Source organism: Pinus tabuliformis, chromosome J (assembly GCF_031772625.1).
Source record: "Pinus tabuliformis cultivar Carrire ecotype Pingquan chromosome J, CPIR1, whole genome shotgun sequence".
Classification (NCBI taxonomy): Eukaryota; Viridiplantae; Streptophyta; class Pinopsida; order Pinales; family Pinaceae; genus Pinus; species Pinus tabuliformis.
In genome coordinates, this window is record NC_142295.1 from 915,974,304 (window position 1) to 915,988,848 (window position 14,545).

The 14,545-nt window shown below is 38.6% G+C and overlaps 1 protein-coding gene across 2 annotated transcripts in view; it reads left to right on the forward strand.

Annotated features, from left to right (window-relative positions):
- The first annotated feature begins 887 nt into the window (after positions 1-887).
- Positions 888-14,545, forward strand: part of LOC149229731 (Spc97 / Spc98 family of spindle pole body (SBP) component) — a 273,676-nt gene continuing 260,018 nt past the window's right edge. Inside the window, exons 1-2 of one of the 2 annotated variants that reach the window (XM_089378718.1) lie at positions 888-1,276; positions 1,504-1,656. In XM_089378718.1, the coding sequence (XP_089234844.1) occupies positions 1,509-1,656 (148 nt within the window). In that variant the 5' untranslated portion in view covers positions 888-1,276; positions 1,504-1,508. The remainder of the gene's footprint in view (positions 1,277-1,503; positions 1,657-14,545) is intronic. The other variant, XM_089378717.1, reaches the window with a different exon arrangement.

Below are 14,545 nucleotides of genomic sequence, written 5' to 3' on the forward strand. Positions count from 1 at the left end.
TTACTTAGTGTGAAAACAATGAAAATGTTCAAGAATTTTGATAATCAACATTCTTCAACTATGATAGTTTTTATATATTATTTAATACCTATATCCTATTGATTTTGACAAAATCAAACTTGATCTAATTGCATAATATATTTGACAATATTTGAGTAAACGGAGTATCAAACTACATGAATGTCCTAACACCAATGATGAAATAAAAAATTTCTTGTTCGAAAAATTTAGGACCACCAAGTGGACCAATCACAATGGGCGCAAACAAGCATATTACATCAAAGAGTTTAACCCAACTTGAGACCATGGTGAGAAAACATATTTAGGGGCAACTATTAAAGGAAAGAGAAGGTTGTTACTTGCACAACTGGGGGTGGGACCACATCACCTTAGATGTGAGACTAGTAGGTGGAGGGTACCCAAGGAAGTTTGAGAAGAGAGAACTTGCATATTCTGCAATAAGGGTGTAGTGGAGATGAAATGACACTTTGTCATGGAATGTGTAGCCTACGAGGATATTCACATTTAGTATGAAGTAGTCTAAAGGTCGACAACATGCACCATCTATTTGATGAGGATAAGGTCAATCAGATTGCTAACATTCTAATCAAAATCTATAGCACAAGATCCCACATCAAAAAAAATGTGAAAATGAATTAGTGCTATTATTCTCTTGGTCACTTAGACTATTCAACCTTATAGACCTCATTAAAATCAATCTAAATACTAATATAAATTATTCATATATATATTCCCCAATCTTCATTAACCCCAAAAATAAAATAAAAATAAATACATATATATTTATATTTTCTTTTTAATAATTATACATCATAACGACCATGGCGCCAAGAGCTGAAACTCGAAATCGATTCATGCGATGGAAAAGGGTTTCTTGTATATATATATATTTTTTACTTTTACCTATTATTTCCTGGCCCACCGATTTCGTACAGCAGGCCACGAATGAGCGGGAACCGCAGGAGGATCAGTGCTAGCTCATTCCAGTGATTGAAGGAGCGATTAAAAGGAGAGATTAAAGTTGCCTAAAATGATTTTTACTTGCAAATTTGGCAACAGTTGAGAGGGATGTCAAGATCGGGAAAGGCTCATCATGACCGAGTTAGCGGTATGTTAGACGATTCGGGTCAGTCCTTTGTGACATATTCATTTCACAGGTAGTGGAGCAATTCACAGCGACGTAGAAGTCTAGGCATTGAGATTTATCTCAAGTTGTTACCTGCTTCAACAACTGTTGCTTCTCGCCTAACAACAGGTACGGAATTTATTCGTATAACGATGTTTCATAGTGTGTTTGGATCCGTGGAAATGTAGTCAAATCATTGCGATGGTGAAGGATTACCAATTGTAGTGTAATACCCAATTCAATCCCAGGGTTCATGTTGTATTTTCAGACTGTGACAATTTGGCGGAATTCGGAGGGTTTACCTTCCTCGCTCGCTTCCATTTTCGCCATTTTCACATTGTTTGTTGTTTTGTTAGGTGGGATGGACTATAGTTCCTTCAGAAAATTGATGGAGGACCAGGAGACATTCAGCTTCTCTGACTCAGCTAGCAGTTTCACTAAATTGCTTCAAAATATGAGCTTGGATGGCCATCCTCAGTCTACTTCTAACCGTTCTCCAAAGCCTGGAAGTGAGCAATTTACTTCAGTATATTCATGCCCTAAACATTTGTGTTTCTCCTTAAGCCCAGACATCACCAATGAGACATAAGAAAGTAGATTTTCCATGTTTATTTTTTTATATTTGTTTTCTTTATGCCATTCCAATTCCATGAAAATGAAATCATGGCAGGTGTAGATTATTTTCTATCAATATTTGTATGGGCTGAAAGCTCTAAGCACGAATACTAACTATCAACACAACACAATCGAGCTGTCTTATGTAGGAATATTAAAAAATGCAAAACTAATCTCAGGTAACCCAGTCAACAATGACAAGTATGCCTCTAAGTCCAGGACTGAAGAAGTCGCACTAATGAGAAGTTCACTTGAGAATTTGTCTAAGGAAGCACATACTTGTTTGCTGAATCAGAGGTCCAGAGTGGCACAAAATCATCAGTGTGGCATGCACATCGTAGGGGACAACTTTGGTGTGGATCAGAGTGGCAAATTGGTATTGCGTTATGGATATGATAATATTCATAGGTGTATAGCTTGGGTTCTGTGACCCGGTCGCACAGTCAGCAAGTTTGGCTGCACTAACATTGTTGCGCAACCTTGAGGTGGACACTTTGCAGATACACATAATAAAACACAAGTTTATTGGTGCAGATGGATAACTCAGTCGCTTGCATGTGGAGAACCAATAATAACGACAGATGGACAACTTCGTAGCTTGCATGTGGAAAGTCAACAATAAAGACAAATGGTCTACCTCTATGTCTCTTCCTTTTCCGAAATTTTTGTACACTGTAATTTAGAGCATATGAACAGATGGGAATTGGAAAACTTAGTATTCCCTTAGTTGGATTATTTATACCTTGCCATAAGATTATACAGGTGTTGATGGATTATTTATACCTTTCCATAAGATTATACAGGTGTTGATGGATTATTTATACCTTGCCATAAGATTATATAGGGATTGATGGGATGGTTGTTGGCTCACTTTTTATTGTTGTAGCAAGCTTCGTGCTATTCATATCTTGCTGTACAATTCTATCCCATTAATGAAAAATTCAGAGTTAAGGTTGCTTTGCCCAAATTGTCATGCCATTATATGTTTGAGATATGACAAAACAAAACAAGACACATCACAAAACAATGGAAGCCCATTGGTGCAGATGAATAACTTAGTAGCGTACACGTGGAAAGCCATAAATCATTGTGTCACGTTGTGTTAGAGACAACACTGGCATGACACACGTCTGATATGAGTTGTATGCAGGACACGAGTCAAACTCATGTCGGACACCAGTCAAACTCGTGTTGGACACCAGTCACACATGTGTCACGATTTTTGAACACGTGTTCACGGAAAAGTGACCCCTGCATGCTTGAAAACCTGTTTCTGCCTTTGTAAGTTTGTATCACTTATTCAGCTGAGTTTTTGGAGCTGTGGGAGGATTTGGAGTGCAAGTAAGGAAGAGTAATGAGTGTTAGAGGAGATTCGAAGTGCTGGTAAGTGGATTTGCCATCCATATTTTAAAATTTTTGCTACAACAATCTGTTTTTCTTACGGCAATCTGTATGTTTTTCATATCACAAGCAGTCTATTGGAGGCTATGTTGTGATTAGAGATAGGGGGCTAAGAAGCCCTATTCTTGTTGGGGAACGTGCCCTCTTGTATGGCAGTTAGCCATCAGGATCATGTCTCAGGTTAATTCATCCTCTTGTTGTGAGAGGAATTGGAGCACATATGGGAATCTGTATAGTTTGAAAACCAAGCTTGAGCACTTTAACCATTAAGGTAGAGATAATGGTGTATGTGCACACCCTTTGTCTTATTTATAGGTAGATGGATGAGTGGTTGAAGGGAAAGACAAAGATGTGGGATGTGTTCCCTGATGATATGGGTTTGGACAATAGTGTTGAGTTGGCATTTACCAACTTGGATCTTAATGAACTAGTGCTAGAACCGGTCACTTTTGATGATGGTGATTCTCTTGAGGGGTCATCCTCCCCACCAATAGATGCAGAGATTAGATTGGATGTAGAGGATCATGGAGGAGAGAGCAGTGTCAGGGATGTTAATGACATGGGGAACTATTGACAATCATGAGCTATGAGATTCTTCCATCTTGATCTATGTTTCTAGTATCTACCTTGTTTTTTATTTGCCATTGGCATTCCCACTGATAGTAGTAGTGACTCAATGAATCAATATTGTGTAATAAATTTTGATTTTGATGACTTAATGAGAAAATTGCAGTTTATGGTTTTAATTTCTTTTGTTTTTGTCCATTTATCATCATTGTTGTAGTACTAGTTGTATATATGATTGAATTTGTATCACCATCATGTAAATATTTTAATTTCTAAATTGAATCTTTGTCTATATTTCATTTTTTACGTGAAATTCATTTTATATATATGATGTGTCTTGTTTTGGGGGTCGTCATGTCACTTGTTGGATACTCATTTTTGTGTCCTCCTTGTCCCATGTCATCGTGTTAGGTGACTTAAAAGAATATGAACAAATGGTAATTAAAACACTTCGTATTCCCTTTGTAGATTATTTATACCTTGCCCTACGACTGTAAAGGGTTTGATGAGTTATAATTGGCTCATTCTTTATTGTTGAATCAAACTTCATACTGTTCATGTCTCACTGTACCTTCTATCCAATTAATGAAAATGCAAAGTTGAGTTTGTTCTACCCAAATTTATTTCTACCCGAGTTAGCTTAAATATCCGACGCACCATAAATAATTAGTGATTGTGTATGTTATTCTGAGCTTGTGGTAGCTTGTTGTTATGGTTACACTAATTTTGTTAGTACTATCCTATTGTAGCATATTTAGGTTTTAGGGCATTGTTTTGCACATAGTTTTTGGAGTTTGTATATAGTTTATGGTAAAGATTTGTTCATGGACAAAGAACAAAATGGAGAACAATTTGCAATGTGCATTGAACTATTTGAAGTACGAGTCCCATTGGAAAAATTGCGACTATGGATGGACAATTGACCAATATTGCTCATTTGATGCAAGCTTCAACTTCCTTTATTCTAACATGACAGATTCATATTCAACAAGACTATTTGGAAGTAATCCAAACTTAAAATTGAGTCATGTAGGGGAAATTTTGTTGTTGAATTTAGATTCCTCTCAATTTGGAGATTCTCCCCAACGACACTCAGATGGACTTGATGATTAACTAAGTCAACTAGATTCTTATTATGTAGTGTATTAAAACACATACAAATACAAAGTCATTGCCTTTGCATAGATGCACGTGTGTAGAGAAGCTTTGCTATGATGGAAAAATTTTGTTGCCACTGATGTGCAACAATTTCAATATTGTCATCAAGGACAAATTTTGCTTGTTAATTCTTGGAAGGAACAACAACAATGATGGCAATTTTTGTGACAAAAAGTCCATTGAAATGGTAGATTCCCATATTAAAGAGTTCAATCTGTATCACTTGGCTTAGAGTGATGGATGATGAAGCGTTGTTTGTCATAAAGTTCTTGACACCTTTTATGCTTGCTGGTATAACTATGGACTCCAACTGTGATCCCTAGCTGGGTGGCCATGCCTACAAGCATCACTTGTTGAAGAGGAAATTAGGAATTTGTTTGTGTCCTCAGGGTTTTGTCCACAACCCACATCCTTAAGGTTTCAAGCAGGGTTTCATCTATAGCTTGCATCCTTAGGGTTTTTAGTGGAGTTTTCATCCACAACCCACGTCCTCAGGGCTTACATATAATCCTCAGCCTGTGTTGTCCTCATGTTTGCGTTTCCAAGGTTTATGTTTGCTCCTTAGGAAATTGCGAGGTAACTTACTAAATTTAGAAAGTTTAAACTCTCCTCAGAAACATAATTTTTACGTGCCCTCTCCTTAGCACGTCAACTCTTATCTCATCAGCTCGTCAACTCGTCAACCTGTGTCTTGTTCCTATGTTGTATCGAAAGCCCTCCGTCGAGCTCCCAATTGGCTCTTGTCTAGTTAAGTCTTTCAAGTTCTCAAGGCTTACTCCCTTATTTTTATTGGATTTATCTAGGGCAATGCTTAGAACAATTTTCTCACACATAATAATTATTAGCATTAGAATTTTACATCATTAAAACAATATTAAGAAAATTCATTATAAGCATGAAAGAGCAGTAGAAAAACATCAAGAAACCATGAGACAATAAGACAAGAGACAAAAAATTAGGCACAACCATGGAAAAACCCACAAGGGGAAACTCTTCGCTATGAGAGAGAGAGTTTCTAGATTCATCAATGCATCATAAATAACAAATAGTAGAATAATATCCAAACCAGTAACCAAAATCATGATCAAGTGCCATGTCAAAATCCAAGTTCCTGAAATTTCGGTCCTCCCTAGAATTTCGGCCTCCTCCTGAAATTTCGGACCTCCTGTAATTTCGTTGGATCAGAGATGCATGAGACAAAAATTGATGTGTCCAAATGAGGAGAAATGATCTCCTTTATATAACCTTCAATTGGGGGTCAAATGGGTGCCTCTTAGGGGCCCAACTGACCTAAACCATCATGAGGCCGACTTGAAATAAATTTGGAGGCAAATTTAAAAATTTAAATTTCCCATTTTTTTTCCAAAGATGAAAATACCAACCATGGCTACCATATTTTCCAACACTCCCTCTTAGCCACGGAGGTACTTTTGATTCTCTTTCAAGATCAATCTTCCCTACCAATCATAGTTCTCATAGCCCACGACCTAAGGAAGAGATCACAAATACAAATCTATCTCTCTCTCTCTCTTAGGATCAATCTCCTCGACCAATCATAGTTCTCATAGCCCCCAACCCAAGGAAGAGATCATCTGTATCATCAGAAGGAAAGATACATAGCATCCAACTCATCTCGATGCATCTCCTCGACCACAAGGTATCACAACACACAACCTAAGGGAGGAATTACCAAATCAATACAGCTCCCTGACCACAAGGTCTCACAACACTCGACCTATAGGTGGAATCATCAAATCGATACATCTCCTGGACCAGAAGGTCACACAACACACAACCTACAGGAGGAATAGTCAAATCAATACATCTCCCAGACCACAAGGTCTCATAGCACATAGCCTACGGGAGGTACAATCTTCCCGACCAATCCATTGGTCTCATAGCTGCAGCCTAAGGAAGATTTAGGATGCTATGTAATCAATGCTCCTTCAAGGGGATTCTCATTCATTCCAGTTTCTTCATGTAAACATCGACAACCAGCTCAATGTCAGAAATATAGCCATGGTGGATCTCAAACATTTAAGCAAACAACATTCGATTGTTCATCTAGCTTCAACCGAGGTTTCTCTCAAAAGCAAACATCAACAACTATCAACAGATAATCATAGACTTCAAAAGTGGCTTCTCACAGAAGGAATCATCAACAACCACAAAAGTGAATATCAATATCCATAGTCGAATCCAACAGATAATAAATGGCTTTTCTCAGACACCAACAAATCATAATCGAATCCGGTAAATAACAAGTGGCTTCTCACAGAAGTAGGCATCAACAACCATAGTAGAATCCAACAGACCATAATCGAATCCAATAGATAACAAGTGGCTTCAGCGGAAACAAACATCATCAGATAAATCAACGAACCAATCAGAGAATCAACCAAGTCAATATCAGAGTCTTGCAGCTTCTTCAAATCATTCATCAGGGAGATGTCGATGGACTTGCAGTCCATTGTGCCAAAGATATCACTAGGCTCATGCCTTTACAAAAGCAACTCCCTCTTACACAGAAATCCTCTACATAGCAGAAAAATCACAGGCTCATCTTTAGCATATTTAGATCAACATTGGTCTTTAAAAAACTTCTAGCCATCTTCGTTCTTCAATTAGGTTGATCTTGTTTGCTCCCTTTGAGTACAGATCCTATCACGAGTCTTCTTGTCACATTGTTCTTCCATCATTTCCAATGATTTGCCACACCTTGGCAGTCTTCATTATGTACTTGCAATCCTCACGAGGAGGCTATGGAAGAACAAGAACAACCAAGCAAGCCAAGAGACTCATAATGAAACAATCAAGATAATACTTATCTTTTGAGAGTGTGTCAACTCCCTCTTGATCTTAGCCTTCTTAGATCGAGTTAATCGCATCACATAATCAAGGAGTCCACGTCATCAAGGAATCCACATCATCATCAAAGAGTTCACATCATCATTAAGGAGTTTCTCATTATCAACAAAGAGTTCACAAAGTCCAAGTCATCAAGGAGTCCATATCATCATCATCATCATCAAGGAGTTTACATCATCAATGAGTCCACATCATCGTCATCAAGAAGTCTACATCATAAACGAGTCCACATCATCATCATCATCAAGGAGCCTACATTATTACCGAGTCCATATCTTCATCATCATCAAGGAGTCTATATCATCAACGAGTCCACATCATCATCATCATCATCATCAAGGAGTCTACATCATCAAGGAGTCTATGTTATCACCGAGTCCATATCTTCATCATCACATCATCACTGAGTCCATATCTTCATCCTCACATCATCACTGAGTCCATATCTTCATCATCATTAAGTAGTCTACATCATCACCAAGTCCATATTATCACCATCATCAAGGAATCTACATCATTAACGAGTCCATATCTTCATCATCATCAAGTAGTCCACATCGTTAAGGAATCATCATCATCATATCATCACGGAGTCCATGTCATCATCAAGAGGTTGACCTCATCCATATCATATTATCATCATGAAGTTGACCTTGTCCATATCATTATTGAGAAATTCGGTCAAGGAGTTCAATCCACATCATCATCAAGGAGTACACTTCATCACCATTAAGGAGTCCATATCATCAATAAGTCCATATCAACATCAAAGAGTTCACAAGGAATCCATCATCCACATCTTCACATCAACATCAACAAAGAGTTCACATCCACATTATCAAGGTGTTCACACCATCAACGAATTCATCATTAAGGAGTTCATCATCAATGAGTCCATATCATCAAGGAGTCCACATCATCATCAAGTCAACACCATTATCGTCAATATCAAATTATTATGGTTTCTTTTATCAATCAGACATGATGGTCCATACTATCAATGAGATAAACTTGTCCATGTTATTGTTAAAGAGTCAGCTTCGTCAAGAATGACAAATCATCAAGAGGCTCATATTATCCATATCATAATGGAGTATTCAATATCATCAACAAGAAATTATGGTTAGGTTCATTAGACTTAGATTTTCTTCTCCAAACCCAACCTAGTGTTTTACAAATCATAGATAGTCCAATGTCAGTATTAATTGAAACAACAAAAGAAACACAAGATACTTATCTTTTGAGATCAAGACAACTCCCTCTTGGTCTTGAGTCCTTTTAGAATCCAACTTGCAAATCAACCTCAACATCAAGATGTTAGATCTTTTAGCAATCAATTCATAAGCCCAACATTTTCTCAACCATTTATATCGAGGTAGGGTTAACAACTATCGGCAAGGGTTTGCAATTCGAACATCTAGGGTTATAACATCAAACCTTAATATCTTTTCAAGTATCCAAGGCCTCGAATTCTCAACATATGAATATGTCATTGTCTTCTTTCATCATGCTATCAATTTTATCTAGTGTTAATTCTTTCAATAACAACAAACAATCTTTGAGTCCATAAGCCCTAGGCTTCCTCCTTCAGTCCTTATGTCGTGATAGGGTTTACAATCTAAGAAACCCTTCTTGTCAAGTAGCAGAGATTTAGCAATGACTTCTATTCATAGTCACACCTTTCCATGGCTTTCCTTTCAAGGGCTTCTTTGCAAAATTCATGGCAAGGAATCAATTGATGTAAATGCTATATACTTCAATCAATTATGGTGGGAGATAATACCTCTACTTACAGAGTTATGAAAGAGACATAATTTATTAGAGATTTCTTACTGCCATCCAAGTTATTGTCATCAAGATCATAGCCATACAGAGGGTTACAGAACTATATTGACCACCATTCATCATGACACAAGGTCACTGTATATCACAAGTACTGTCACAACTGCCATAGAGGCACTGTCACTTCACATCGTCATACTGATATCATTTCTCATTACTACCATAAGAACAAGGTCACAATCTTATTAGGTCATTGCCATATCTAAGGTCACTCAAAACATATGCGAGTCACCACATAAAAGATGCAAGCCACCACAAATTATATACGAGTTACCATAGATTATATATATATATATATATATATATATATATATATCCATGAATAAGAGTCGATCATATAGAGATGATCTGTGGCCAATATAGAGATTGTTGTCTTTTTGCATGACAGAACTTAAAAACTTTGCATCAACAGAGATTGTCTTTGGACCATTACAGAGATTAGGACTTCATATCAACAAAGATTGTTCTTTGGATCAATAAAGATAGGAGACTTGTTGCATTACAAAGCTGTCCCCTCACATCATTCACATTACTATAGTCCTCTTTGCATCATGAAGATTAAGGTCATTGACAGAGGTTTGTGTTGTCACATCAGAGATGCTGGCCTTCTTCATATTAACAGAAAATACATCTTTAGCAATTATAGTCTTCGTCACAGGGATTAGGTTCTCTTCACATTACAGAGTTAGGTCATTTGTATGCCCAGAGTTTTGTCTAATCCACAGAGAATAAAAGCCATTAGTGAAATACAATACGAAACACAGAGAAATATACTATGAGCCATACTGAGATATACAAAGATTATTGCTGCTGGGTTTTTGTGATCTCGTCCATAGCATCTTCAGGTGAAATTTCAATCTATGATGGAGGACCCCTCACTGTTACCTCTGCCTAAGAATGAATTAACGCTCAATAACTGTTATAACATCTACGAGCATTTCTATAGCCCTACTAATATTGCCATGGAGCGCGACTTCGCATATTGGACATCCCAGGTCAAGAATTTGTTGTGAATGATGGAATTTCTTGAGGTAGAAAATGAACAACTCCATTCAGAAGAAATAGACCTCAAATAGTTGTTTTTTGAAATGAAAAAGCAAGAAAATATACACTTACAAAACCAATGGTTTACTCGCCGACACTGCACACAAAATTGTCGAACATTAAAAACATGCAAGGTGAGATGAGATCACAATCGGTCATTTTTAAATAGGAGACAAGAATGCAACAACAAACACTTAATTTCTGGGTTGGAGTGGTTCGGAGAAGGAAACAACCTGCCCTGTTCCCTATGGTTGAAGGGGTGGTAAAAGCGTAATCTTAGACTTCGTGGGCTCCCCCTCCTATGGTCTCATTAGATCCCCTACAAATAGTCACCTCTTTCCTTTACGACACTTTGGATTTGAAGGACCTCATCCTTAAACATGCATGGATGGGCCCCAATTCCATATTTTTTCTCTGCTTCCAGACAATACAAGACCGACTTAGAGCTCTTTTCGTAGGAGAAGATTGACTTCATTCCAACCCACACAGAGGATCTTCCTTGATGTTGACCTCACCAAATCCCTTCAAATGAAACTCATGTTGTCTAGGTACAGGGTCACTATTGTGAGGAAAGAAGGGAAGTGGGTAGTTATTTGAGATCTCATAGCCATCATTTATGATTCAACCCCTCCAAGATGTTCCTTCCCTTGGGCCAAGTGATGGTCTCATTTAGTTGGGGGATAGGTTAGGGGGAGCGAGGCCACCATCTACAATGGTTGCTGGAATTGTAATGTTGTGTTTTGATCCTCACTAGGCAGGCTTCGTGATGTGGTTAGATCTCGTGACCTCCTTTTCCTCACAGAGATGCACACAAGCCCCATGTAGATGCCACCTCTGATCCATGGGTACCACTGTGCATGGTCTTGTCAACAAAAGACTAGACCCAACATCGTCAAAGGTTTCAAGGGGTTGCTTGTCTTATACTAGATTCCTTCCGAAGTGGGGTTACTATGGCGTCATTAGATGAGCATGAGAGATTTTTGTGGATCTGGTTTTATTGGAACAACCCCCTTCGTTGAGATAGCTACATTGCAGTTTGCTACTCCCCCTAGCTTTGTTGCACTTTGTACTTCGTAAGGAGTCTGTGGGAGAACCTTTCCTTGACCTCTACATAGACATATGCCACTACTCCACTCTTGGGGAGGTCATTCTTCTAGGTGATTTCAACGCTTTCATTGAGAACCTACAAATATTCGTTCATGACATAGCTAAGGATGTACTTTGCCTCTTGGGGATAGAGCTAGAGTTTGTGAGTCTTCATTGGAGTTCAGAAGATAAAGATGGGCCCCTCATAGGGTACGGGAGACACCTTTTGTAACTAGGGTGAATCCCATTGCTTATTGATTTTGAACAGGTTCCCTTGTTCTTCAGGTTTAGGAAACTTTACTTGCTTCCCCCACAGTGGGGGTGCCATTGTGGTTGACTATGTCCTACCTGACTAGGATCTTCTCGCACATATCCAACACTTCTTAGTATCTCGCCTCCCTTTGGTAGGCGATGCTCTCCACACCTTCTCCCTCTCTACATCCCTCCTTCCCCCCACTCTTCCAGCAAACTTCACCACCCCCGGCACCACCTTCTTTTTTGATAGAGATTATGCTAACTCCTATACCACTTGCCTTAAGGAGCGTCTCCCCCATGTCCCACTTCAAGTCCCTAGATATAGCCATAGCCAAATATGATATACTTTGCATGGTCTTCATGGAAGCAACCCTTGACTCCTACCCCCATTCTACTCATTAACGCACCCATAACCCTAACATTGATTCCTGCCCAATGAACTATTGGTTCAACGCTGAACGTAAATCCCTCCACAGATAGCTTCGTCTCACCCTCACACACGATCCATCTTCTTCCACTCGCCTTTGCAAAACATATCGTAAACTTCGTCACTGCAAAAAGTGAACATTTCTCTCATGGAGGAGACAAGGACTTTGTGAGACCCTTCACCACTCTTTGAAAGCCTTATGACTTGCCCTTTTACTTGACACCATGCCATCCCGCTTGATCTCGACTCCCAATCTATGTTCTCCCACACAATCTCCATTTATGTGTTAGATTTCCTTAAAACCCAACAATTGATTTGTAATTTTATAAGTGTGCAACCGAAATTAAAAATAACTGTTGTTCTGGAAATTTAAATTACAAATACAGTGAGTTTTCTAACTATGGCATGCACAATGGAAATTAAATAAATGCTGAAGACAAACACATTCAACATATAAAACACAAGGTATACCTAAGAAACCCCAACTCCAGTGTCCAGGGAAAACCTGCAAACTGTGTGTATCTTTTATTATCTTTAGCAAGGTAATCTTCAGAAAATTACAACGTGGGAATACTTTACTTTTACAACAGAAAACAACTGAACAACTCCTAAGGTAAATTGAATCAACCCTTGTGTAATTCGTATCCTTAATGGCCGTGCAGGATGACTTATCTGCGCCCTGTATAAATTGTACGAACACACAACTTGACCCGCTTTTGTGCATTATTGTGCGCTGTATGATCATGCTAAAGCTACGATGAGTAAGAAGTTGTCCGACCTTCTTTTTTCCTCGCGTGAAATTTGTATCTATTGCAGCGACTAGAAATTATTCGTCTAATTGAAAATTTAATTATGCCGTTTTTTTTTTTTTTTTTTTTTTTTTTATTTTTATCCACAAGAGCGGCTATGGATTATATTATCTGGTTGGCCTAATTGCCAGAATTCTGATTACAATGGGAGTTGTCCAGGTCCAAATAGAACCGACCTCCTGAAGTATTGAAGGGTTTGTATTCATCTTCCAGCTCTTTTTAGGTTCTACAATAGAGGTGATTTCTGTAATTTGCCCAAGCTTGAAAATGCATACACACTGGTTAAGAATCAGGCAATAAAACATATCTGCTGAAAGGTTTAAGGTATTGGATCCCAAGTTTCTTCCCCGTCCATTATCAATGCTCCGGCGGAGAGAAGAATGGCCTTATTTGCTTCACGATCAGCTTCTTTATTATTTTCTCTTAGTACATGATAGTATTTTAGATTTTGGAACAACTTCCCCAAGCTTCTAATTCTTTGAATCTGCCTTGCTAATCTTAAATCCCGAGGGGCAGTATTGGTCACCATGAGCTTAATGATCACTTGAGAGTCCCCTAGAATGATTGCCTCCTTGATTTTCAGACCCAGTAGCAGTTTGAGACCTTGATAAAGGGCCAATGCTTCTGCTTGAATGCTGGAATTGAACCCCAACCCCCAGGCATAGCTATGGATGTGAGTGCCTTCCGTGCTATTAACCGTTCCTCCTGCCCCAGCCTTGCCAGGATTTCCTTTTGCTGCTCCATCGAAAAAGAGGGAATGAATCTTATGATTGGAGATCCAGTCTTGAAACTCTTCCTTATTTATCCCCCTTACTTGCCATTCCTCAGAAGGAATAATGTTTCTGATGGCTTGGCAGAATTGAAGATTTAAGGAAGACCCCCAAATAATGTCGAGTTGACTAAGATTCGAATCATCTTTGTGATTTTCTAGACATTCTTTTAGCTGGGTTTTTATTTTAGCCACCACCACCTTGGCATCGTGCTGAGTGTTTCTGAATATTCTGCTGTTCCGTTCTAGCCAAATTTGCCAACAGCAGATTTTGAGTAGAGAAGACCAGGCAGCGTTTATCACTTTGTTTTTAGAAGGGGGAGTTGGATATCTATTCTGCCAGTTAGCGAAGAGTTCGGATATGGAATCAGGCAGAATGAACCTCGGATTCCAATTCTCCATCAACGCTTTTTAGACCTGCTCTGAAAATTTGCATTTTAAAACTAAGTGGGAGACACATTCCTCCTTCTCTCTACACAACGAGCATCTAAACGGGCCATAGATGCCTCGCCTCTGCAGGTTCTCGTCGGTGAGTATTTTACCATGGTAGAGAAGCC